This window comes from Pleurodeles waltl, chromosome 9, assembly GCF_031143425.1.
Source record: "Pleurodeles waltl isolate 20211129_DDA chromosome 9, aPleWal1.hap1.20221129, whole genome shotgun sequence".
Taxonomy (NCBI): domain Eukaryota; kingdom Metazoa; phylum Chordata; class Amphibia; order Caudata; family Salamandridae; genus Pleurodeles; species Pleurodeles waltl.
In genome coordinates this window covers 1097607444-1097634752 of record NC_090448.1, presented here as the reverse complement: position 1 = coordinate 1097634752, position 27309 = coordinate 1097607444, and the positions used below count along the sequence as shown (strand labels likewise).

The 27309-nt window shown below is 46.2% G+C and overlaps 1 protein-coding gene across 1 annotated transcript in view; it reads left to right on the top strand.

Annotated features, from left to right (window-relative positions):
- Positions 1-27309, top strand: part of RTF1 (RTF1 homolog, Paf1/RNA polymerase II complex component) — a 306552-nt gene that overhangs the window by 18281 nt on the left and 260962 nt on the right. The window contains 1 exon segment of the mRNA XM_069208792.1: positions 5482-5598. Within this exon segment, the coding sequence (XP_069064893.1) occupies positions 5482-5598 (117 nt within the window).

The window sequence follows — 27309 nt, the reverse complement described above, 5'->3', positions numbered from 1 at the left end:
CAGAGCCTCCCAGTATCACCCTCAACTGGAAAGAGATAAAGTACCAGAGGGCCAGAATCCTATTTATATTTTCCTTCTTTTGGGTAAACATTGAGATACTGGAGGCCCTTGCCAAATGTCTTCCCACTCCCCCACTGATATGGTGCAGTCTTGGTTGTCCTCACATTTCTGCATATTGTGACAAACCAGAATGGCACTCTGGACAAGGATAAGATATAGTCAAGCTAAAATCAAATCTAAATACAGTAAGGCAGCATTGGTTACATTTCTTGTCCGTAAACCAATTAAGCTTTAAAAAATAAAAAAAAATCTAACTGGAAAATTATCCATTTTCAGATTGCAAAATCTCTTTAAAGAGCAAAAGGAAATAACTTGTAATTTTCAATATCAAGGGTGAACACTGACAGTCCCAACCACCAGGGTGTAACAGAACACTGGTATTGGATCAAAGATCCAGTATTTCATTTGATTTACATTGTCTGCCCCCAGAAGAACTTTGGCCTGTACAGGAACAAGAAAAAAAGAACCCTACATTCCCATGGTTTGCAGTTTCTGAACATTCACCTTATTTAGAATGTCAGGTTTGCCAGAAAACGTCTCCAAACACCTCTAAAAATATGATTGACTGCTTTTCAGCTTTGGTCCGGGGCACCTGCTACCTAAAAAAGAAACAAAAAATAAAATGCATTACTCGCAGCTGGCCAAAATAACATCTAATTAAATGACCACAGTAGTAATTTAAAAATATTCAAAGGCAAATTTAGTACCTAATAAAGTGCATCTCCAAACATCCCCACAACCTGCCATAGGCGGTTTCTGGCAACTGTAATGCCTGCAATAGATGTATATAGATGAATAGGTGAAAAAATGAAAAACTTCACCGAGAGCCCTAAAATGACCTAGCTAATGCATTTGTATACTTGCTGTCTAAGCCACACATATGTATGAGGAAACCTGGTTAAAAATGTACTTGGAAGCAGTACACAAAGCATAGGTTCCTTCCAGTTTCTTATTGCACGAGCAATAAGAAGCGAACTGAGGTAATCTCTTCTAGCTTTGTGAGTTGAAGTACATAAACAATTTAACTGCATTGCAGATTCTGACCCCACAGAACTCGCACCTGCAAACGGATCTGCGACTGCCACCTTTTTTTCCATAAGCTAGTATTCCGTTTTACTGGCATAGTGCCTAGTCTGAATCAATGTGCAGGGATCTTTTAAGGGGTGGGTAGAGTCTATCCAAGTTTGGATTAAAGGTAGGGATGGGTGTGAGACTCCGAAGATTTCTCTATCTTCTTTCCTGCCTGGCTGATAGAAGTATATTGCCAAAACCTTTCCTTTATAACCTTTCTGGTGTTCAAAGACATCCTTTCTGGTTCAAGCCAGCAAACCACCCATCCTGTGATTTGCAAGGTGGTGGCCACATGATTGAACCAGGGTAATTTTACTAGTTTGGCATGTTGCCAAACCTCTGGCATTATGTCCAGGTAAGATCTCCGGTTTATCCATAGTCTTACCCGATATTATATGGGCCTTAATGTTGTATACTGCTCAACAGATTTGACAGCTTGAGTGCATCCATTGGGGACTAGGTGACGTAGAAAGCAATTCTCTGCCCCGACCAACCTACTTTGTTCTAAATAGGCCTGTTGCAGGGGCTTGCGCTCTATAAGCCTAAATGGCAGGACTAATCAATTGGTTCCCCTGGCTCAAAAACAACAACACTCCCTGCATATTGGCTCAGTGTGATCCAGGGGATTCCGTAAGTGTTGAAGGAGCTCCTCAATTGAAAATTGCCCTTTAGGATCATATTTTGTTTTTGCAGTGTTGATCTATAATTTCTTTATGTTGCAGTACCTCTCAATTGCCTTTAGGAGCTTGTTTGAGGCTAATTCTGGTCGTGCCAGGAGCACTGCATCATCAGTGAAAAGGAAAATCTCCATTTAAAAAAAAATTTTTTTGATCACCGCAGATCGGCACATCGAGGTTTAAGACATTCAAATAACCGGCAACATAATTGATAACGATATTAAACAAGGCTGGGGCCAGGACGCATCCATGTCTGACCCCCAGTATTGATTCTGAAACTTAACAACAGCAGAAGTGTTATTATTGTATAATAGCTTAATTGCTGAAATTAATTTTGCTGTACAGTCACCAGCCATTCATGTTTGCCACAGTAGCTCCCGGTGTCTGAGTGTCAAAGGCCAATTTTAGATCTATAACTTTCAGGCAGTAGTTAAATAACTATATTGCCTGGTCATTGTTCCTTGGCATTTCCAAAAACGTGTTTGAATGTGCGATACCAACACATTTTAATCTACTGCATCAGTGAGGAAGATTAATTGGTAGTTGTCAGGATCATCCCGATAACCGTTCTTATTGAGCAGAATGATTAAGGCAGATGTCCATCCTTGATGAGAGTACCATCCTCTGGATCCATATTGCATTGTAGGCTAAAGTTCGTACCCAGTCAGTGCCTGGAACCTTATTTTGTTTCTGGCTCAGGACAGCTAAACGTACTTCACTTTCAGAGAATTCATTAGGCTAGTTACCTTCCAGCGTGTTTGGTTGTATAAAACTTAAGATCTCATCCATAATACAGTCCTTTTATGCTGATCTTCCACTCCCTGGTATACGTACACAAGTAGTTAGGTTACTATAGCTGCCAAAACTGTAGAATGAGGAAGAGTAGTTGAATCAGGAAGCAGGCATGATAGCACTCTTCAAATGTCTTGGGGTATGTTGCCATTCCCCATCTTACTAGCTCCCAGAAGCGTCAGATGTACTTACTTCTAAAAGCTTCTGTGAGTGCCTTCCAGGCCTTTACTGGCACCTGGCGCTTTTTGATTTTGACAAGACGTTTATACTTCTGCCTTGAAACTTTTAATTTTTTCCCCATCAAAATTGGAGTGCATCATTTTCAGAGCCAGTGAAAATTAAGATTTTAACTTGCTATATTCCTGGTCAAAACTTTGTGTGCGCAAGAAGAAAGTTACTATTAATGCTAGAGCTGAGTCGAGGGTCACATTGTCAACTACTATGCTGTCAAGACAGATTAATACAATTTTAAAAACGTTGAACTATCACTGGGTCATTTCTTGGAATTTTGAAGCAGTTTCGAGACAGTTTTTAGCCTACTATGCCGATGCCAAGTAATGGGCTTTCTATTTGATATTTGTAGTGCACATCCTCTCAACACAGGCATTAAAATAGTGTTCCGGTTAGACCTCAGTGGCACCATTATACTTACTATCAGTGGGTCATGATCACTCTCAGTTCTTTGTTCAAATACAAGATCATCCACCAACTGCCATGAATTCAGGTTGATTAAAATGTAATCTATCAAACTGACATACTCCTGATCGAGAGGAGTAATATGCAGGGGAATCAGAGGGCATGCATCCATGTTGGGATTGTGGATCATTTTTAGGAACATAGGACATTAAGGGCGGCACCTCTCCTCGACCTGCAGACTGACCACGTTGGAGGACAAGTTGGCCTGCAGACAACATTGCTATGCAGTACATCTAAATTGACCAATGCACCATCATGTTTCGTGTGAAAATCCCTGCAGCCCAGAAGAATATGTTGCCTTACTCCTAAGTGGTTGAAGTTGACAAAGTTTTTTTTGTCAGACAATGCTAATTTGCTTCTTTAGCTCATTCAATTGCAGATAGTATTTTGATTGTAAACCGTGCAGGAAATTAGCATTTATTCTGGTTAGCCTCCAAAGGTCGCAGAAAAAGTGTGACATAATAAAACTTGTATGCCATAGCTCCTCACTTAGGCTATCTGTAGTTGCTAAATTCCCACCTCAGGTGAAAAAGAGCAAGTTTCATGGGTCTGTATTGCCAGTAACTCGAAATGTTTGCATGTCTCTGGCTTGTGATACGCATCATGCCCTCTCTGATTTTGTATAGTCCCTTATCTGGTAGTTGATTAAGCTAAGATCATTTTCATCCAAGCCCCAAGAATACCTGGCTTTTGTTATTTGTGACAAGTTGGTTCTGCAAGTAAAGATAATGATTGCTTTGGCTCTGCTTTGGTACATGAAGCGCTGCAAAAAATGTTGTCATTGGGAGCTACACGGTGAGCTGTTGCTCATGTGAACTGAAGCATTGCCAATCCTGAGGTGAAGGAACAAGTCATAAGTCTGATGTTGAAATGGGTAGGGAGTAGGACAGACCCTATCCTGAGGGTTTCTTCAGAATGTCTAGGTTGCTGTTTGCCAAAGGGTTAACTGATATCTGCGACCAGGTTTGTTGTACCTATTTGACAGAAAGCAACTGGACTGGCGAAATTAAGCCCATGGTTTTAGTGATTGCAAACAGGATAGTAACAGGATAGTAAACGTGGATCAAACATTGATGCAAAGCTACTAAAAAAACATCCTAGCTAATTTATTGATGTATTTGATGCCATCCCCTGCTCCAAAGCTTCTGAATCGTTGCTTAAAATATGGTTATGAGCGTTACCGAAGAGTTTATCGGCACACTTTATTATAGGCACACTTTATTTGAACCTACATTTGTGATTACTTAAGCTGCCCTATCTAGTGCCCCTTTAAGCACCCTTATTCTTTACTTCTGGCTAACCCACCCCACATCAACCTCCCTCCTTAATATTACAGGTGCAGTTTGCCACATCAGTGTAAAATAACTTATTACCCAATTGTTACACCTCCTGCCTCTCTCACATATCCCAACAGCTTGCTCAGAAAGCCTAATGATTGCTTCTTGAAACCCAGCGTATAATTATAGATTCTACCTGTCATATTCTTGTAATATTCTACCCTTTCCCAAAAGCTGGTTGGGTTTCTACTCTGTTGAGTGTGACTTGTTTATATTTGTATCATAAAATAATTTAAAAATACTCAATAGTTAAATGGAATTTAAAGTTAACGTTCTTGTCATTGTCTATGACATAAAACCTTAAAGAACTTACATTCTCAAGTTAAGATACTACTTCCACTTAATCTGTTACCTACACTGCCTTAATTCCCTTCAGATCCCATACTGTTTGAAATTTTGTAATTTGTGTGTGTAATTTAAAATGTTTCACCCTTGAGTTGTTTAATGTGTTCTTCAGGTTCTGTTTCCTTTGGCTGGCCAAGTAATAACTCGCCACCCTACTTAGGTCAAATGTCAACCAGCCTTCTCTGGGTGAGCTTTGGTTCTTGCAAGAACATTGGTCCCTTATGGTCTTTTCTATTTTTTTTTTTATCAGAGTAAAGCCTTTAATTTCGTTGTTGAAAAGCAAAAGCTGTTCCCTTGATGTCAAATTGCCCTTCTAGAGGACTATCTCAAAGGTAGTCTGCATCACTGATTAATAAGCATGACAAAGAGCTAAAAGTGAAAGTTGACGTCTTTGTTTCCATTGTAAGGCCTCTCATTTAAGAAGGCTCATGGTTGTATGTTTTAAAGTCTACTCTCTAGTTTTTGTTGTTGTTTATTTTGAAACCTGTTGTGTATGTTGGCAGGAACTCCTATCTCTGGCTAAGAGGAAACGCAGCGATTCTGAAGAGAAAGAGTCACCGGTTACTGTTACGAAACCATCCGTTTCTTCAGATTCTGATACGTCAGATAGCGATGACGAGGTAGGTTCCTTTTCCGCCTTATATCTAGGTTTAGTTAAACGTTTAATGATTGTGACCATTGCATTTGAAAGGCTGCAGAAGTTATTCGGTCAGGCTTCCCATCCTGTATCAGATAATTTTCTTCTGTCATCTTTTTTCCACATTTTAGGGAGTTACATTGTGCTTTCTATAAATATTTGAATTAATCACTGTATTTGTGAGTGTACAAAAACATTATAGGGCATTGTAAATTGACACGAGTACAAAGTATCTGAATTTTAATCATGGTTTCAGGCTGCACCTGGACGTAATGTACCCATCTTAGTTTTTATTTTCCCAGTTTTGTTTAGATCAGTAGTATGACACTGAAGCATCACATGCTGTCTGTCTTTGGAATCAACTTTTCCTTTAAGACACCAACCCAATAGTCTTCATACATATACATATACAAATATTTTCTGTCTTAACTAATCTTCTTCATGCATATATTTTTCATAAACTTTCACTCATCTCTTACGTTGACTTACATTTCCAACCCCCCCCCCCCCACCTTGTGTCATCAGTTCTATATGTGCTTTTAATGGTCCCCAAATTTTGTGGAAGATGCAGAGGAATTAGTCTTCTTTCATATAGTGTGTTCTCCACTCCATAAAAATATCCATTCCCTTTATCCACTGTTCCGTCGTGACTGGTCCTTTTGACATTTGAAAAAGGTCACATTGAAGCCTTGATAGTATTTTCCTCCATTTAAATCCAGCACAAATGTGTCCTTCCCCAATGCTACATCAGACCTGCACAAGAGATTGTAAATATAGTTCCATTTTTTTTTTTTAAACTATTGTGGAGCAATGTGAACATAACAGATTTGTGGGAAACACATTTTTAGAGGGGAAACATATGCAAAAGGAAAGCTTTTATTTTTCCTTTTTTTGTCTGAAACCCAGCAAAAAAAAAATCACAAGAAGGCATTTTCTTTGCTTTATGGAACAGGATACGAGCAATAAAATGTGTTTGTTATTTAACCTTTATTGAAAGTGATTGCCAGTAATTCCTATTTCACGGTTTGTACATGCTTGCGTTTTGTGAAAATAATTTAGGGCCAGATGTAGCAAAGGTTTTTACCCATTCTGTGTCTATGGGAAAAAGTGTTCGTACATATGGCCCCTAGAATCTTAGATTAACCCACAAAAGTACACATTTCTGAAAACTAAGCAGAGTTCTGATTTCTCTCGAAGGTTTGTTTTTATAGATACGTCAAGGTTTCGCTCTTTAAAATTCTCATTGAATTCACAAAATAGTGGGTATCAATGGAGAAATAAAGGGAAATAGTCCACATTGTTTACATCTGTAAATTTTATGTACTGAACATGGACCTTCAAAAGTGACTGAGTACTATTTCCCAAGAATCCCAACCTCTAGTTGCAGAAATATTCAGCCTTCATAGTTTGATCAAACCCTTTTGTTAAACAGAGTTGTGGTTTGAGGTGGACTTCACATTGAAGAATAATCTGAATGAAATTGGAATGTAGGAGAGAGGTATGTATTTTTATTATCAGTTGAGGGATCGATCTCCTGATCACCTCCCCAAATTTTATAATGCACATAATGTTTTTGACTATCACCATAGAATCTTTTTAAAAGTTTGTGTTAAAATTATTGTAGCAAAATCATACAATCGTAATTCCCATAATTCTTACAATACAGTGTAGGCCACATGAATGGAAGGGCAAAAGAAAAAACAGCCACATTAAGGTAAATTGTGAGGGCTGATATCACAGAAATTTGGTGTGGTCTAAGGTTAATATTTTGACCTGGGCTTACTGGTTCCGTTTGAACCCTACCAAGGTACATTTTTTAAAACCTTTGGGAAGTCAGAGAGGTGTTACTAGCTGTGTCAAGTTGGGGGCCCTTGTAAAATGGTCTGGGGATTTCACAAGGCAAATATATAAGAATAGGGAATAACTAGAACTAACATGGTTTAAGAGATTTCCCAAAAATATGATTCTGGAGGCAGGAGAGATGGAAATGTACCTAGTTTCTGATTTTAGGGCTGACGCAACTAGTTAAAAGGTCACCACGACCATTATGCTTGTTCTGAAGGGCTTCCATTAAAAAAAAAAAAAAACGTGCTTGAACTAAGAGGCCATTGAGTCCTGTGCAAAGTAAGCTGTTTCTTTGGCTTTGGAGAAGAGCAGTCAAGCCTATAATATATTTTATGCATGAGGTAGAAGGTCCTAAAACTAATATTGTACTTTACAGGGAACCAATATTTCTTCCATCGAAACATGATAAACCTTTTTCAAACATGCATCTTTCTTGGTCACAAAATGTTGATTAAATTGCACTATTGTGAGTGAGAAGTCAGAAATACTGACTTAATGGCTATTACATTAGTCTTTCAGGGAAAGTGGACAGCCATTAACAGTCTTACAATGAATGTTGTTTAGAAGAAATAGAAGGATTTTTCCTAGCAGGTAAAGCTCATGGAAGGAGGGTGAAGAGATTGAATGAATTTGTGCTTAGGTTGTGAGGTTTATGTCAAGGAGAACTTCACCGTAGATTTGATTCCGACAGATGGTCTAGATACCCTTTAACTTGGCTGGCCAGGAAGTATCCTGTCTGTCAGTGGCAATATGTGCCTTCCAACAATTAGAAAATAAGTTTTGTTGCCATTTTATTTCTGGAAATGTGTGCCCCTGTACGATTGGATGCATGTAAGGCATTCCGCAGACAAGCTGTGGAATGTTGATCATGTTGGTGTGTCTGCTTGTTATTTACAAAGGAACTGTGAAGCAGTCAAAAGATCTGATAAGCCGGACCTGAGGGATCTTGCGTTAATGTTTAAAAGTACAGGTGACAATGGTGAATTAATTAGTTTTAGGGGTTCGAGACTGAGAGCCGTGTTCCAGATTGGGGTGAGTCAGTAAGCAAAAGTGCTGAAGACGGCAGCTTCATTTAATGTGGTCCACTGTGTTAAACACAGGAGAAAGATCTAATGGATCTCACCAGCAACAGCGGCTCAGTTTGTCCCCACATACTGCCAGGGCAGTTTTTGTACCTATGCTCGGATGGAAGCCCAACTGGAATGCATCTAATATGTCCTGTTTCTTTTGATATGTGGACTACTGCTCTTCAACATTTCTTCTTACCTTGCTGAGGACTCGATGCACCGCCTTCCCATTGGTTGGGCCTTTTCTTAAAGACTGATAATGCCTATGGTTGGAGTTATGACAAATTTAGGATCTGCCCATTTATTCGTGTTGTGAGAACAAGGGATTATAGGACATTGACACTGAGAAAAACTTAAATTTTTTCCTAGGGCGGATAAACATGAGAATGTACTTTTTTGTTTGTGCACTGTAATTGTACATTTGAAGAGTTATTTCTGAAAGATAAATAAGTGTAATGTGTACAAGTGCTCTCTGAGCCCGGCTGTATTGCTCAAAACAATAACCATCCCACAAGACAAATGTACTTTAAGAAAACCCCAAGAAGGCTTTGTTGTTCCATATAACATGCTTCTCTACCTTTTATGCCCTATGGAAGGTGAGATTGTGTGGGATTGCCAGGTGATCCCTCTATTGATATTGATAGAGGATACCTTTTTGGGAGTTGTGAAAGGTTTTCATAGTGGTTGAAGATGACTTCTGTAGGAGGATACCTTTCAAATCAGTTTAGATTTAGGGTATCTGGAGCACTGTGGGAACACAGGATAAGAGAACATTTACTGTTAGCTGCAGCTTGTCAGTGTTTTATGACGTGGGTGAGGTTATAGTGTATTTTTGCATGTTTACTTTTTGCAGGACACGCTGTGTAGCCTTTGTTTTCTCTGGTGTCAAGTGTTGGGAAGATTAGGCACACTTCAACTATCCTCACCTTGATTGTTATCCCTCGAGTATTGTGGAAGGATCCGTCCTCTGGAATCACATTTTTTCCACGATCCCCAGCCTGTGGTTCTTTCAGGGGATGGGGAGAAACAATTTTGCAAAGTGGAGGTTCTCGTTCTTCCAAACGTGGCTTTCCTATTGGAATTGAGAACTAGAGAGTGCAGTTACCAATGTTGCCCGCCTGCAACTGGCAGTGTTTATGCTGTCACCAGCTCTCCACTGTACATTTGGCTCACAAGCATCCCTATCTGGAAGAGGAGGTCCTTGAAGTCCTACCTCAAGCAATTTTGTTACTGGCAAGGGTGGGATGGAGGTAGCTGGAGACACCGCTTTCGCAAGCATCTAAGGTTTCCTTAAGTTTGGTGCTTGTTCACATAATGCTGAGGATGTGGCCTGATCATCCTTAGCATTGAAAGTTCTAAGGTGTATCCACTCTTGCAAATGTTTGTGTTCAAATAAAATTTCTGACACAGGGCAGCCAAGAACAACAACCTGGAACTAATTCAGTCTGTAAGTCCTCAATGTTGACATCTGTTGCTTTTATAGCTCCAGGACGACTGTTGATTTTATTTTCCTCTGATCCATATTTAGAGTTCATGTATGCTTTCGTAGGGCTACATGACTTAAGGCCTCATGAGTCTGGTGGTCACTAGACCGCCAGGCTTGCAGATGGCTGTCAGGCGCTACCAATGCAGCGGGCCAAGCGACACATTACAACAGTGGTGGTTGGGCGGCCAGGGAACCGCCAGCTCTGCCAGGATCAGAGTTTCCGGCACTCTGGAGGTGGCAGCAGTCCTGATCCACCAGGGCAACCCTGCGAGCAGCAGTACCCTTGGGATTACAACCCCGTTCTCTGTCAGAGTTTTCATGGTGGTACCACTGCCATGAAAATGCTGGTGGAGAACTTGGCGTGGGCAGTGGAGGGGGCCCCCTGGCCAGCACCCTCGCAATTTCCACTTTCTGCTAGTGTTCCCCCGCTCTACAGAATTGCTGCTGGGCCGATTATGAGCTGGAGACAATGCTGTAGTCTGTTTCTGGCTAGGCCAGCGAGTGGAAACTCAGGTTTCCCCCCACTGACGTAGCAGGAAACTCCTAATGGGGCCAGCGGGGAGTTAGCATGTAGGCGGCATCCTCCCCATCAGAGACTTGGCGGACAGTGTAAACCGTCCGCCAAACTCGTAATGAACCCCTTAGTCTCCTCTGGCTGGCAAAATGTTATTCGATAAACTACCTAAAGTTGGGTTACTTCTCCATCATGAAGTACATGTTTAGGGTTGAGCCTTCAATAGCATGTGCTAGCGTACATGTATCGATTGCGAGACACTATTGTAGTTAGAAAAGGGCTTGGAGCCAACCCTTGCTTATCATTTGTTAGGTTGTGTGGCACTCTCTTTACAGCCTCATAATTGGTCGCGGCTGGTATATCATAATTTCTGTTTCTCTGCGTGGAGCAGGGACCCAGCACTGATTGATTCAACTTAATCAGTGCTGTGCACCGCTTCTAACGTGATGTGAGGTACTGTTTTTGTTCTTTTTAACTTCTAATGACCCTGTAAACTGAAGACGTGTGACCTGCAAAAACATGCCCATCAGGACAAACACAATTTCAAAGTTGTATTTTCTACAGTTAACCTTTAAAAAAACACAAAATTTTCCAGAATCTTCTCTCACTTCGCACTCACGTTTTGTTTTGGCTCAAGGGCACTGTTCTGATATATTGACTATTATCTTGTTCTAAATATTGCAAAGCAACATTGTTTCTTTCTTATGTGTAATTTTCAGATATTTGCTTTAACATATAATCGTTCAGCTTGCCCAAATCCACCCCACTCCAATCGAAACCACTCAACCCAAGCAACTCCTGTCCTCTCAACCCACATCGATCCAAAACAAATCTGCCCCTTTCCAATCCACAGCAAATCTGCCCCTTTCCAATCCACAGCAAATCTGCCCCTTTCCAATCCACAGCAAATCTGCCCCTTTCCAATCCACAGCAAATCTGCCCCTTTCCAATCCACAGCAAATCTGCCCCTTTGCAATCCACAGCAAATCTGCCCCTTTGCAATCCACAGCAAATCTGCCCCCATCCAATCCACAGCAAATCTGCCCCCATCCAATCCACAGCAAATCTGCTTGCAGGTAAGTACCTGTGTCTTCGGAAGGCAGACCTGGGGGGGGGTTTAGATGAGCACCTTGGTGGGGGCCACAGGTCAGCACCAAACACACACCCTCAGCGGCACAGGGCCACAAGGTTCAGGGTGCAAACACAGCATCGGGCTCACAATGCTTTTCAGTAGGGGGACCCTGGGAAGTTGGGGTGGGTGGGACAAAGATGCTGCAGGCAATGTCCAGGGTGTCAGTTCCGGAAAACTACAGGCTGAACAAGGAGGGGGACTGCGTGCTGGAAATTCTGATCATCAGATTCTCCAAGGCCAGTGGGCTGTGGAAGCAGGAGTACCTTTAGGTGTCGGGAATCTTGGGCCGGTTTTCTCGCGGTCGGTGGGTCCTCTGGATTTAGGCTGTAGGTGTCATTGTGTTGGATAGGAGGGGTCAACCGAGGGTGGACACTAGTCAGAATCGCCTGGGGACTAGCTCTAGTCAGTTGGGCCACCTGGACACGGGCCATGAACGTCTGGTGCAGGGTGGGCAGGACTCATGGATTTGGGGCGTTTCTGGAGTCCTTTGCTGGAGTTTCTTTCTGGACAGGGCAGCTGTCCACTGGAGGTTTTGGTCCTCTGGGGTGCAGACAGTCCTCTTGAGGCTTTTAAGAGGTTTCTGGTCCTGCAGGATGTTTTGCCTTTTTGTAGCAGGATTCAGAAGCTGGAGACTGGTCTGTAGGGTTAGGGCCACGTCAGTTGGTGTCTTCAGACTTCTCTTCTGGGGGTCAGCTAAGCAGTCCTTTTTTCTTCTTGTCGTCTTCTTGAGGTTGCCAGAGCTAGTTCAGGGGAGCCCTTAAATCCTGGATTTAGGGGCATTACAGGGGTAACCTCACCCTTCTAGTGTCCACTCCTTTTGGGGAGGGGGGGACACAGACCTAAACCTATTGGTCCCTGTAGGAAGTTGGCTCTGTATGTGCTATTTCAAAGTAAGGAATAGCATGCACAGAGTCCAAGGGTTCCCCTTAGAGGTAAAACAGTGGTAAAAAGAGATAATACTAATGCTCTATTTTGTGGTAGTGTGGTCGAGCAGTAGGCTTATCCAAGGAGTAGTGTTAAGCATTTGTTGTACATACACATAGACAATAAATGAGGTACACACACTCAGAGACAAATCCAGCCAATAGGTTTTGTTATAGAAAAATATCTTTTCTTAGTTTATTTTAAGAACCACAGGTTCAAATTTTACATGTAATATCTCATTCAAAAGGTATTGCAGGTAAGTACTTTAGGAACTTCAAATCATCAAAATTGCATGTATACTTTTCAAGTTATTCATAAATAGTTGTTTTAAAAGTGGACACTTAGTGCAATTTTCACAGTTCCTAGGGGAGGTAAGTTTTGGTTAGATTTACCAGGTAAGTAAGACACTTACAGGGTTCAGTTCTTGGTCCAAGGTAGCCCACCGTTGGGGGTTCAGAGCAACCCCAAAGTCACCACACCAGCAGCTCAGGGCCGGTCAGGTGCAGAGTTCAAAGTGGTGCCCAAAACACATAGGCTAGAATGGAGAGAAGGGGGTGCCCCGGTTCCGGTCTGCTTGCAGGTAAGTACCCGCGTCTTCGGAGGGCAGACCAGGGGGGTTTTGTAGGGCACCGGGGGGGACACAAGTCCACACAGAAATTTCACCCTCAGCGGCGCGGGGGCGGCCGGGTGCAGTGTAGAAACAAGCGTCGGGTTCGCAATGTTAGTCTATGAGAGATCTCGGGATCTCTTCAGCGCTGCAGGCAGGCAAGGGGGGGGTTCCTCGGGGAAACCTCCACTTGGGCAAGGGAGAGGGACTCCTGGGGGTCACTTCTCCAGTGAAAGTCCGGTCCTTCAGGTCCTGGGGGCTGCGGGTGCAGGGTCTCTCCCAGGCGTCGGGACTTTGGATTCAAAGAGTCGCGGTCAGGGGAAGCCTCGGGATTCCCTCTGCAGGCGGCGCTGTGGGGGGCTCAGGGGGGACAGGTTTTGGTACTCACAGTATCAGAGTAGTCCTGGGGTCCCTCCTGAGGTGTCGGGTCTCCACCAGCCGAGTCGGGGTCGCCGGGTGCAGTGTTGCAAGTCTCACGCTTCTTGCGGGGAGCTTGCAGGGTTCTTTAAAGCTGCTGGAAACAAAGTTGCAGCCTTTCTTGGAGCAGGTCCGCTGTCCTCGGGAGTTTCTTGTCTTTTCGAAGCAGGGGCAGTCCTCAGAGGATGTCGAGGTCGCTGGTCCCTTCGGAAGGCGTCGCTGGAGCAGGATCTTTGGAAGGCAGGAGACAGGCCGGTGAGTTTCTGGAGCCAAGGCAGTTGTCGTCTTCTGGTCTTCCGCTGCAGGGGTTTTCAGCTGGGCAGTCCTTCTTCTTGTAGTTGCAGGAATCTAATTTTCTAGGGTTCAGGGTAGCCCTTAAATACTAAATTTAAGGGCGTGTTTAGGTCTGGGGGGTTAGTAGCCAATGGCTACTAGCCCTGAGGGTGGGTACACCCTCTTTGTGCCTCCTCCCAAGGGGAGGGGGTCACAGTCCTAACCCTATTGGGGGAATCCTCCATCTGCAAGATGGAGGATTTCTAAAAGTTAGAGTCACCTCAGCTCAGGACACCTTAGGGGCTGTCCTGACTGGCCAGTGACTCCTCCTTGTTATTCTCATTATTTTCTCCGGCCTTGCCGCCAAAAGTGGGGGCCGGGCCGGAGGGGGCGGGCAACTCCACTAGCTGGAGTGTCCTGCTGGGTTGGCACAAAGGAGGTGAGCCTTTGAGGCTCACCGCCAGGTGTGACAATTCCTGCCTGGGAGAGGTGTTAGCATCTCCACCCAGTGCAGGCTTTGTTACTGGCCTCAGAGTGACAAAGGCACTCTCCCCATGGGGCCAGCAACATGTCTCGGTTTGTGGCAGGCTGCTAAAACTAGTCAGCCTACACAGATAGTCGGTTAGGTTTCAGGGGGCACCTCTAAGGTGCCCTCTGTGGTGTGTTTTACAATAAAATGTACACTGGCATCAGTGTGCATTTATTGTGCTGAGAAGTTTGATACCAAACTTCCCAGTTTTCAGTGTAGCCATTATGGTGCTGTGGAGTTCGTGTTTGACAAACTCCCAGACCATATACTCTTATGGCTACCCTGCACTTACAATGTCTAAGGTTTTGTTTAGACACTGTAGGGGCACAGTGCTCATGCACTGGTACCCTCACCTATGGTATAGTGCACCCTGCCTTAGGGCTGTAAGGCCTGCTAGAGGGGTGTCTTACCTATACTGCATAGGCAGTGAGAGGCTGGCATGGCACCCTGAGGGGAGTGCCATGTCGACTTACTCATTTTGTTCTCACTAGCACACACAGGCTTGTAAGCAGTGTGTCTGTGCTGAGTGAGGGGTCTCTAGGGTGGCATAAGACATGCTGCAGCCCTTAGAGACCTTCCTTGGTATCAGGGCCCTTGGTACTAGAAGTACCAGTTACAAGGGACTTATCTGAATGCCAGGGTGTGCCAATTGTGGATACAATGGTACATTTTAGGTGAAGGAACACTGGTGCTGGGGCCTGGTTAGCAGGGTCCCAGCACACTTCTCAGTCAAGTCAGCATCAGTATCAGGCAAAAAGTGGGGGGTAACTGCAACAGGGAGCCATTTCTTTACAGTCCCTGACCTCCAAACCAAGATGGAGGATTTTGTAAGGAGGGGGTCACTTAAGCAATGGACACCTTAGGCGTGGTCCTAGCTGAAGTGGCCACTCCTCCTTATTTTCCTGCTGGACTTGCTGCCAAAAACGGGGCTTTGTCCGGGGGCAAGGCATCTCCACTAGCTGGAGTGCTCTGGGCCACCGTAACAAGAGGCCTGAACCTTTGAGGCTCACTGCCCAGTGTTACAGTTCCTGTAGGGGGAGGTGTGAGGGACCTCCACTCTGCTAAAGCTTTGTTTCTGGCCACAGTGAGCACAAAGACTCTCACTCAATGTGGTCAAAAACATGTCTAGGTTGTCTAGGTGAGCGTGTTTCTGTCCGTGTACACATTTATTTTTAACTTGCACATTTTTAACTTTTAATTCTCTTAACTCTGCTAATTTAAAGTTTTACTTACTTTGTGCACAGGCACTTTTCTCCATTCTCGCCGACTGTGAATTGGCTTTTTGTGCTACTTGTGGGGGCTGCTTGGGGGCTGTTCATTTTTTTTATTTTTTTTTTGACGGCTTTAAAACTGGAGGGGTCCAGTTTTTGGCCTCGGACCCGGTAGGAAGTTTGGGCCTGTTAGAGCCCACTTCCGGTAGTTCACTTCCGTTTGGAGGCAGCGCTCTAGTTGTTGCTGGCTGAGGGGATTTAAGGCCCCTTCCGGTTTCCGGTAGTTCACTTCCGGGTGGGGGCAGCGCTCTAGTTGTTGCTGGATGAGGGGATTTTATGCCAGCTAGAACACGGCTGCGCAGCGGATGCGCCGAAGGTGCGCCAAAGGCAAGCCCGTCTGCGCCTGTCCGCGCCAGTACGGGCCAGAGGGCCAGGAACCTTACATTTCTGATCAAAAAAGGCCAGCTTACCCCATTTGACAGCGGTAGTGGGGCAGGTAGTCCCTGTCCTCATAAGTTTACCCCGGGGATTTCGACCCCCTGGAAATGCACATGTTGCAACTGGTCTGTACCGAAATCCCTAACAGTGGAGGAGCATAGGGCTCTGAGGGAGGCGGGGAACAAGACCAATCAGACGAAGTACGGGGGTACTAGGGACGACAGGGCGAGGGGATCTTTTGCTCTTTTTAATGCCAGATCCCTGCCCAAGCATAAGTTGGAAATTAGTTGTAAGGAAATCCCTCCTTGGCACGGTTACCCCCTGACTTTTTGCCTTTGCTGATGCTATGTTTTGAATTGAAAGTGTGCTGAGGCTTGCTAACCAGGCCCCAGAACCAGTGTTCTTTCCCTAACCTGTACTTTTGTTTTCCCAATTGGCACACCCTGGCATCCAGGTAAGTCCCTTGTAACTGGTACCCCTGGTACCAGGGGCCCTGATGCCAGGGAAGGTCTCTAAGGGCTGCAGCATATCTTATGCTACCCTGGGGACCCCTCACTCAGCACAGACACACTGCTTGCCAGCTTGTGTGTGCTGGTGAGGACAAAACAAGTAAGTCGACATGGCACTCCCCTCAGGGTGCCATGCCAACCTCACACTGCCTATGCAGTATAGATAAGTCACCCCTCTAGCAGGCCTTACAGCCCTAAGGCAGGGTGCACTATACCATAGGTGAGGGCACCAGTGCATGAGCACTGTGCCCCTACAGTGTCTAAGCCAAACCTTAGACATTGTAAGTGCAGGGTAGCCATAAGAGTATATGGTCTGGGAGTCTGTCAAACACAAACTTCACAGCACCATAATGGCTACACTGAAAACTGAGAAGTTTGGTATCAAACTTCTCAGCACAATAAATGCACACTGATGCCAGTGTACATTTTATTGTAACACACACCCCAGAGGGCACCTTAGAGGTGCCCCCATAAACCTTATCCGACTACCTGTGTAGGCTGACTGGTTCCAGCAGCCTGCCACAACCAAGACATGTTGCTGGCCTCATGGGGAAGAGTGCCTTTGTCACTGTGTGGCCAGTAACAAAGCCTGCACTGGGTGGAGATGCTATCACCTCCCCCTTGCAGGAGCTGTAACACCTGGCGGTGAGCCTCAAATGCTCACCCCCTTTGTTCCAGCACCACGGGGCATCCCAGCTAGTGGAGTTGCCCGCCCCCCTCCGGCCACGGCCCCACTTTTGGCGGCAAGGCCGGAGGAGATAATGAGAAAAACAAGGAGGATTCACTGACCAGTCAGGACAGCCCCTAAGGCAACCTGAGCTGAAGTGACTCTGACTTTTAGGAATCCTCCATCTTGCAGATGAATGATCCCCCCAATAGGGATAGGAATGTGACCCCCTCCCCTTGGGAGAAGGCACAAAGAGGGTGTAGCCACCCTCAGGGCTAGTAGCCATTGGCTACTGCCCTCCCTGACCTAAACACACCCCTAAATCTTGTATTTAGGGGCTCCCCTGAACCTAGGAAATCAGATTCTCTCGTAGGGGATTTCCATGTATAGTCATAAGCATTGAATAGTTCCGCACGCCTGCGGGGACCCCGGAGCACTGTTGTGAAGTATATTCTTAAGTGCAAATACCAACCCTTTGAAAAAAGGTTTGTCAAAAAACACTTAAGAATAACACTGTGCAGCCTATGTGAACAGCTACACAGGCCAAATTGTTAAAAGAAAAAACAGTTATAGTGTAAATTCACGTTTAAACATCTATTTATTTTATAAATATATTAACAAATATGTAAGGAAATGCCTCCTTGGCATGGTTGCCCCCTGACTTTTTGCCTTTGCTGATGCTATGTTTACAATTGAAAGTGTGCTGAGGCCTGCTAACCAGGCCCCAGCACCAGTGTTCTTTCCCTAACCTGTACTTTTGTATCCACAATTGGCAGACCCTGGCATCCAGATAAGTCCCTTGTAACTGGTACTTCTAGTACCAAGGGCCCTGATGCCAAGGAAGGTCTCTAAGGGTTGCAGCATGTCTTATGCCACCCTGGAGACCTCTCACTCAGCACAGACACACTGCTTGCCAGCTTGTGTGTGCTAGTGAGGACAAAACGAGTAAGTCGACATGGCACTCCCCTCAGGGTGCCATGCCAGCCTCTCACTGCCTATGCAGTATAGGTAAGACACCCCTCTAGCAGGCCTTACAGCCCTAAGGCAGGGTGCACTATACCATAGGTGAGGGTACCAGTGCATGAGCATGGTACCCCTACAGTGTCTAAACAAAACCTTAGACATTGTAAGTGCAGGGTAGCCATAAGAGTATATGGTCTGGGAGTTTGTCAAACACGAACTCCACAGCACCATAATGGCTACACTGAAAACTGGGAAGTTTGGTATCAAACTTCTCAGCACAATAAATGCACACTGATGCCAGTGTACATTTTATTGTAAAATACACCCCAGAGGGCACCTTAGAGGTGCCCCCTGAAACGTAACCGACTATCTGTGTAGGCTGACTAGTTTTAGCAGCCTGCCACAAACCGAGACATGTTGCTGGCCCCATGGGGAGAGTGCCTTTGTCACTCTGAGGCCAGTAACAAAGCCTGCACTGGGTGGAGATGCTAACACCTCCCCCAGGCAGGAATTGTCACACCTGGCGGTGAGCCTCAAAGGCTCACCTCCTTTGTGCCAACCCAGCAGGACACTCCAGCTAGTGGAGTTGCCCGCCCCCTCCGGCCAGGCCCCACTTTTGGCGGCAAGGCCGGAGAAAATAATGAGAAAAACAAGGAGGAGTCACTGGCCAGTCAGGACAGCCCCTAAGGTGTCCTGAGCTGAAGTGACTCTAACTTTTAGAAATCCTCCATCTTGCAGATGGAGGATTCCCCCAATAGGGTTAGGATTGTGACCCCCTCCCCTTGGGAGGAGGCACAAAGAGGGTGTACCCACCCTCAGGGCTAGTAGCCATTGGCTACTAACCCCCCAGACCTAAACACGCCCTTAAATTTAGTATTTAAGGGCTACCCTGAACCCTAGAAAATTAGATTCCTGCAACTACAAGAAGAAGGACTGCCTAGCTGAAAACCCCTGCAGAGGAAGACCAGAAGACGACAACTGCCTTGGCTCCAGAAACTCACCGGCCTGTCTCCTGCCTTCCAAAGATCCTGCTCCAGCGACGCCTTCCAAAGGGACCAGCGACCTCGACATCCTCTGAGGACTGCCCCTGCTTCGAAAAGACAAGAAACTCCCGAGGACAGCGGACCTGCTCCAAGAAAAGCTGCAACTTTGTTTCCAGCAACTTTAAAGAACCCTGCAAGCTCCCCGCAAGAAGCGTGAGACTTGCAACACTGCACCCGGCGACCCCGACTCGGCTGGTGGCGATCCAACACCTCAGGAGGGACCCCAGGACTACTCTGATACTGTGAGTACCAAAACCTGTCCCCCCTGAGCCCCCACAGCGCCGCCTGCAGAGGGAATCCCGAGGCTTCCCCTGACCGCGACTCTTTGAACCTAAAGTCCCGACGCCTGGGAGAGACCCTGCACCCGCAGCCCCCAGGACCTGAAGGACCGGACTTTCACTGGAGAAGTGACCCCCAGGAGTCCCTCTCCCTTGCCCAAGTGGAGGTTTCCCCGAGGAATCCCCCCCTTGCCTGCCTGCAGCGCTGAAGAGATCCCGAGATCTCTCATAGACTAACACTGCGAACCCGACGCCTGTTCCTACACTGCACCCGGCCGCCCCCGCGCTGCTGAGGGTGAAATTTCTGTGTGGACCTGTGTCCCCCCCGGTGCCCTACAAAACCCCCCTGGTCTGCCCTCCGAAGACGCGGGTACTTACCTGCAAGCAGACCGGAACCGGGGCACCCCCTTCTCTCCATTCTAGCCTATGCGTTTTGGGCACCACTTTGAACTCTGCACCTGACCGGCCCTGAGCTGCTGGTGTGGTGACTTTGGGGTTGCTCTGAACCCCCAACGGTGGGCTACCTTGGACCAAGAACTAAGCCCTGTAAGTGTCTTACTTACCTGGTTAACCTAACAACTACTTACCTCCCCTAGGAACTGTGAAAATTGCACTAAGTGTCCACTTTTAAAACAGCTATTTGCGAATAACTTGAAAAGTATACATGCAATTTTGATGATTTGAAGTTCCAAAAGTACTTACCTGCAATACCTTTCGAATGAGATATTACATGTAGAATTTGAACCTGTGGTTCTTAAAATAAACTAAGAAAAGATATTTTTCTATATAAAAACCTATTGGCTGGATTTGTCTCTGAGTGTGTGTACCTCATTTATTGTCTATGTGTATGTACAACAAATGCTTAACACTACTCCTTGGATAAGCCTACTGCTCGACCACACTACCACAAAATAGAGCATTAGTATTATCTATTTTTACCACTATTTTACCTCTAAGGGGAACCCTTGGACTCTGTGCATGCTATTCCTTACTTTGAAATAGCACATACAGAGCCAACTTCCTACAAAATACATTCTCATATTTTATTTACACCTCTCATGAGAATAAAACAATGCAGGGCAGTGTAGCCCATAGGCTGCCATTATACAGAATGAAAATAGAGCTGTGCCTTTAAGAAAGTAAAGTCTTCCTGCTTCCCATCATGCACAGCAAAAGGCAGTTGCCTCAGTTCTTTTTTCCGGCTCCTTCTGACAGGACCCTGAAGCATTGAGTTCTACCTCACAAAGTTTTTTGTGACAAATTCATTTAAAATCTTTTGAATGTCAATTTCACTCGACGTTTTTAACATTGAGTGATCATTTCCTACTAGTTTCTGTTAAATTCTGACAGAATTTTGAGGTTTTTCTAGTTTAGAAATGCCTTCACTTTTTGACAAATGTCCTTCTTGTGGCAGAAAAAAGGCTAAAACAGATCCACATAGGGTCTGCATAATTTGTCTTCCATCCAGCCACAAACCAGAGTTGTGTGACATCTGTAAAACCTTCTCCAGAAGAACTCTTCGTGATAGAGAGAAAATCCGACTTCAGGCGAGAGAGGACAGAAGAAAAAGTGGCCATTCCACCACAGAGCGAGGAGAAGGTCAGGCTTCTACCAGGGCTCAATCTGTTTCCTCTATAACTCCTACCAGACCTGCTGAAAAACGGCACAGGTCTCCGACGACGTCGAGGGCGTCGACGTCGAAACAGGGAACGGCGCCAACATGTTCGCCGTCGAGGAGTGGGTCGCCGGCGAGGAAAAGACATTGTTCGCCGTCGACAACCATTTCGCCGTCGAGACGACGTGGACACACGATGTCGAAAGGATCTGGATCGCCGTCGACACGGCGAGGACGATCGACGTCGAGAGAGTGTACTCGCCATCGGAGACGTTCGCCGTCACCACAACGACGTCGAGGGTCGTCGTCGAGGGGTTCTCCACGGCGAGAGGAATCGACGTCCAGAGGTCGCCGTCACCGCTCTTCGACATCGAGGAGTGTGTCGACGTCGAGACGACAATCAAAGAGGCCTAGAAGGGTTTATACAACATCGGAATCCTCGGCCTCACTTATCCTGCTCCCAGCGTCTCCACAGCTCTCGCCTCGGCAGTCGCCGTTGCCGCAGACACCGGTAACACTTCCGGCTCCTCCTTCAGAGCCTGTTCCGAGGACTCCAACGCGATCTGTCAGGCGTTCTGGACATTCTTCTAGACGTTCTTCTTCCTCTCTGCACCATCGTCATGAATCACGACAGAGATCTCAGCATTCACATCATAGACATTCTTCTTCGTCTACACAGGACTACTCTCCAACTCTATCGGACTCTCCGTCCCCGAGAGTGTCCCCCATAGATGATGTGAATACATTCCAGGAGGTCTTGGTGCGAGGGGCAACCAAACTGAATATCCCGCTGGCGGTGCCGGCTCCATCGACGTCCGTAATCTTCGAGACCTTGCATCACAGGACATCTTCAAGACCTTTGCTTCCACTGGTTCGGGGTCTTATTGAACCGGCAATGGACATTTTTCTTACACCGGCCGCAAAAAAGTCTGCTCCTTCCAGACTTATTAAAAAATACCGTCCACCAGAACAAGATCCTCTATTCTTGAGGTCGGACCCAGTACCGGACTCGGTGGTTATAGTGGCAGCAAAGAGATTGCATTCTACGTCACCGTCTTCCTCTTCACCTCCAGATAAAGAGAGCAGAAAGATCGATGCTGCAGGACGAAAAGTATGCTCTACTGCATCCATCACAATGAAAGCAGCCAGTGCCACTGCTCTATTAGGGAGATATGATCGAGCCCTCTGGGACTCTGTACTGCAGTTTGCGGAGCATCTTCCTAAGGACAAAAGGGAAGATTTCCTAGAGGTCGTGGGCGAGGGAGCTATGGTTTCTAACCAAGTTATAAGTGCTGCAGCGGATTCTTCGATACTTCCGCACATAACTATGCTCACGGAATAGCGCTCAGGAGACATGCATGGCTGCGACTTACATTGCTTAAACCTGAAGCACAGCAGAGAATACAAAATCTACCTTTCTCAGGCTCCACTTTGTTCGGCTCTCATGCCGATGACGAGATGGCCAGGATGAAGTCTGAGCTGGATACCCTGAAAGCAGTAGGCCTGGAACGACCGAAAGAACAGCGAAAGGTATTCCGCCCATATCAACGAAGACTGTTCACCCACAGATATCAGACTCCACATTGGATGTCTTCACGTCCCCAGCAACAGCAGCAGCATCATAGGGGTTTCTCCACACAACGAAGGTCGGCAAGGGGTCGTTCAACACCTCAAACTCAGGCAACTCGACAGGCTCCCGCGTCGAAGCCCTGAATCTTCGCTTCCCCCTCCTCCGTTATCCACTCCGGTAGGGGGAAGTATCTCAAATCATCTGGACGAGTGGCTACGCATCACAACAGACGCCTGGGTATTGAATATTGTGAGACATGGTTACGTTCTCAGATTCACCAGCCCTCCACCATCTGTTCCACCCAAAACAACCAGCCGACACCTCGAAGTTCTTCAGTTAGAAGTCACCATTCTATTACAAAAAAGAGCATAGAACCCGTCCCGATCAGCCAACAAGGGAAGGGGATTTATTCGAGGTATTTCCTTGTGCCCAAAAAAGACAAGCAAGAGTTTCGTCCCATTTTAGATCTAAGGACAGCAAACAAGTGGATTCGCAAAGAGAAATTCAGGATGCTATCCTTGCACCAAATTTACCCACATCTTCTTCGTCAGGGCGACTGGCTCTGTGCAATAGACCTTTGCGACGCTTACTTTCATATTCCGGTGACCAAGAAACATCGAAAATTCCTAAGGTTCACCGTCGGAAAACGTCATTACCAATTTGCGGTTCTGCCCTTCGGCCACAAATCAGCACTGAGGACTTTTTCCAAATGCATGGCGGTGGTAGCCGCCCACTTGAGGAAACATCGAATATTTGTCTACCCCTATCTAGACGATTGGCTCATAAAGGCCTCCAGTTATCTAGAGGCACAACAACATTTCAAATGGACTCTACAGCTGTTGCAGAGGTTAGGTCTTCAAGTAAATCTCCTGAAATCCACAGCAACACCTGTTCAGAGGTTGCATTACTTAGGGGCCATTATAGATCCCAATCTAGGAAAGGTGTTTCCTTCGGAGGAACGACGATTATCGACTCTCCAAAAGTGCAAACAACTGCAAGAGACTCCACAGACCACTGCAAGAGTAATAGCTTCTCTACTGGGCTCGATGGCGTCTTGTATCCATCTCGTTCCCAATGCTCGCCTCCATATGAGACCATTACAGGAAAACCTGGAGGATCAATGGAGTCAACTAATGAACGAATGGGAGAGCAAAGTCCTCCTTTCTCCCCACGCCCTACAGTCCCTCAAATGGTGGTGTCTACCCGACAATCTCTTGGTGGGGATTCCGTTCCAACATCGGCCTCCAGCTCAAACCATCGTAACAGATGCGTCACTGCTCGGATGGGGAGCGCACATGGAACATCTTCGAGTCCAAGGCAAGTGGTCACAGAAAGAGAGTCTCCATCATATCAACCTGCTGGAGCTTCGTGCAGTCCACCTTGCACTCAAAGCTTTCCTTCCCTCTCTGAGAGCGGAAACTCTCCTTCTCCAGACGGACAACGTGGCCACTATGTACTACGTAAACAAACAAGAAGGCTCCAGGATTTTATCCAGAGAGGCTCAGACAATCTGGCATTGGCTTCTAGCCAGGAACACATATCACTAGTAGCAACTCACCTGCCGGGCATCCAGAATGTTCAAGCGGATGCTCTCAGCCGCGTAATGGACGAGAACCACGAGTGGGTTCTACACGACGACGACGTCGTTTATTCCATTTTCGCACTATGGGGTACCCCCTCTATAGATCTATTCGCAACCCCAGAAAACAAAAAATGCCAAAACTTCGCCTCCAGATATTACCATCCAGGGACACTGGGGAATGCCCTGTGGATAAGCTGGTCAGGAGCATTTCTTTACGCCTTTCCGCCGCTTCCCCTGATTCCGGCGGTCCTCCAGAAGTTATCCAATGCTCAGTCCAAAATGATCCTGATTGCGCCGGAATGGCCACGCCAATGGTGGTTCCCAGACCTTCTTCACCGGTCACTCAAACCACACATCAGGCTCCCTTATCGTCCGGACCTGCTCACGAAGTTCAGAGGGCAGATGTCCCATCCCAACCTCTCATCGTTGAGTTTGGCAGCATGGCTCCTGAGCTAGTGCAATATGGACACTTGAACTTACCTCAGGATTGTATGGAAATCCTGAAAGAAGCAAAGCGCCCTTCCACACGATCCACTTATGAAAGCAAGTGGAAGAGATTCTGCATGTGGTGCTTAGGCAACAACATTGACCCGATATCCTGCAGAGAGGAGTCTATTCTGCCATACTTGTTAAGTTTGGCAAAATCGGGCTTACAATTGTCATCAATAAAGGTACATTTGGCGGCTCTAACAGCATACAGAAAGAGTCCCTCACAAACTTCCTTTTTTCGAATCCCAGTTAATAAGGACTTCCTGGAGGGTTTAAAAAAGGTTTTTCCTCCCATTAGAAGACCATCTCCTCCATGGGAAGTGAATGTTGTCCTATCGCGTCTGATGCTACCTCCATTCGAGCCAATACATAAGGCATCACTTCAGCATCTCACATGGAAAACTGCTTTTCTAGTGGCAATCACTTCAGCGCGTAGGGTCAGCTAAATCCAGGCCCTTTGCGCTCAAGAACCCTACACGGTTTTTCATTCTGCGAAAGTGGTAATGAGAACTCATCCAAAATTTTTACCTAAGGTAGTCTCCGACTTCCATGTGAACCAAACAATTTCATTACCGACTTTCTTTCAAAATCCAACTACTCCTGCTGAGAGAACGCTGCACTCTCTGGATGTAAAGAGAGTCTTGAAATTTTACTTGGACAGGACAAAAAGCTTACGGAAATCACAACAGCTTTTTATTAACTATGGCCCAGTTAGAACAGGGTTGGGCACGTCTAAACAATCGTTATCCAGGTGGATTGTTTCATGTATAATGTTATGTTATCAGTTAGCAAATAAATCCCTTGGTGGTAGGCCAAAAGCCCACTCTACTAGAGGGAAGGCAGCTACTACAGCATTGATGAGAAATGTCCCTTTGGCAGAAATATGCAAGGCTGCCACTTGGAAGTCGGTCCATACCTTTACTAAGCATTACTGCCTTGACACAGACGCTAGGGCAGATGCGCAGGTTGGACAGGCCTTGCTCAAGAATTTATTTGCATGATTCATGTTTTCTCAGTATTCTTCTGTCTACTCCACCGCGGTTATGGGGATGGGCTTGCTACTTTATTCAATGCTTATGACTATACATGGAAATCCCCTACGAGAGAAGGAATGGTTTCTTACCTGTAACTCCAGTTCTCTCGTAGGGGTATTTCCATGATAGTCATAAGCAACTCCTCCCCGGTGGAGTTGACATAGAACATGAATATTATCGAGGTTGGTACTCCAACAAATGTTTTGTTTCTTCAGGTCAGGTTACAAGCCTCCAAAAAAGAACTGAGGCAACTGCCTTTTGCTGTGCATGATGGGAAGCAGGAAGACTTTACTTTCTTAAAGGCACAGCTCTATTTTCATTCTGTATAATGGCAGCCTATGGGCTACACTGCCCTGCATTGTTTTATTCTCATGAGAGGTGTAAATAAAATATGAGAATGTATTTGTTAATATATTTATAAAATAAATAGATGTTTAAACGTGAATTTACACTTTAACTGTTTTTTCTTTTAACAATTTGGCCTGTGTAGCTGTTCACATAGGCTGCACAGTGTTATTCTTAAGTGTTTTTTGACAAACCTTTTTTCAAAGGGTTGCTATTTGCACTTAAGAATATACTTCACAACAGTGCTCCGGGGTCCCCGCAGGCGCGGAACTATTCAATGCTTATGACTATCATGGAAATACCCCTACGAGAGAACTGGAGTTACAGGTAAGAAACCATTCCTTCCTGCAACTTACGAAGAAGAGTGCGGCTGAGCTGAAAAACCCTGCAGAGAAGACGGAGACACCAACTGCTTTGGCCCCAGTCCTACCGGCCTGTCTCCCTCCTTCAGAAGAAAACTGCTCCAGCGACGCTTTCCCCAGGACCGGCGACCTCTGAATCCTCAGAGGACTGCCCTGCTTCCAAAAGACCAAGAAACTCCCGAGAACAGCGGCCCTGTTCAACAAAGACTGCAACTTTGTTTCCAGAGGAGCAGATTTAAAGACCCCTGCAATCCCCGCCAGAAGCGTGAGACTTGCAACACTGCACCCGGCGACCCCGACTCAAATGGTGGAAAAACAACACTACAGGGAGGACCCTCCGGCGACTCCAAGACTGTGAGTAACCAAAGTTGTCCCCCCTGAGCCCCCACAGCGACGCATGCAGAGGGAATCCCGAGGCTCCCCCTGACCGCGACTGTCTGAATCCAAAATCCCGACGCCTGGAAAAGACCCTGCACCCGCAGCCCCCAGGACCTGAAGGATCGGAACTCCAGTGCAGGAGTGACCCCCAGGAGGCCCTCTCCCTTGCCCAGGTGGTGGCTACCCCGAGGAGCCCCCCCTTGCCTGCCATGCACTGCTGAAGAGACCCCTTGGTCTCTCATTGAAACCTATTGAAAACCTGACGCGTGTTTGCACACTGCACCCGGCCGCCCCCGTGCTGCTGAGGGTGTACTTTCTGTGCTGACTTGTGTCCCCCCTGGTGCCCTACAAAACCCCCCTGGTCTGCCCTCCGAGGACGCGGGTACTTGCCTGCTGGCAGACTGGAACCGGGGCAC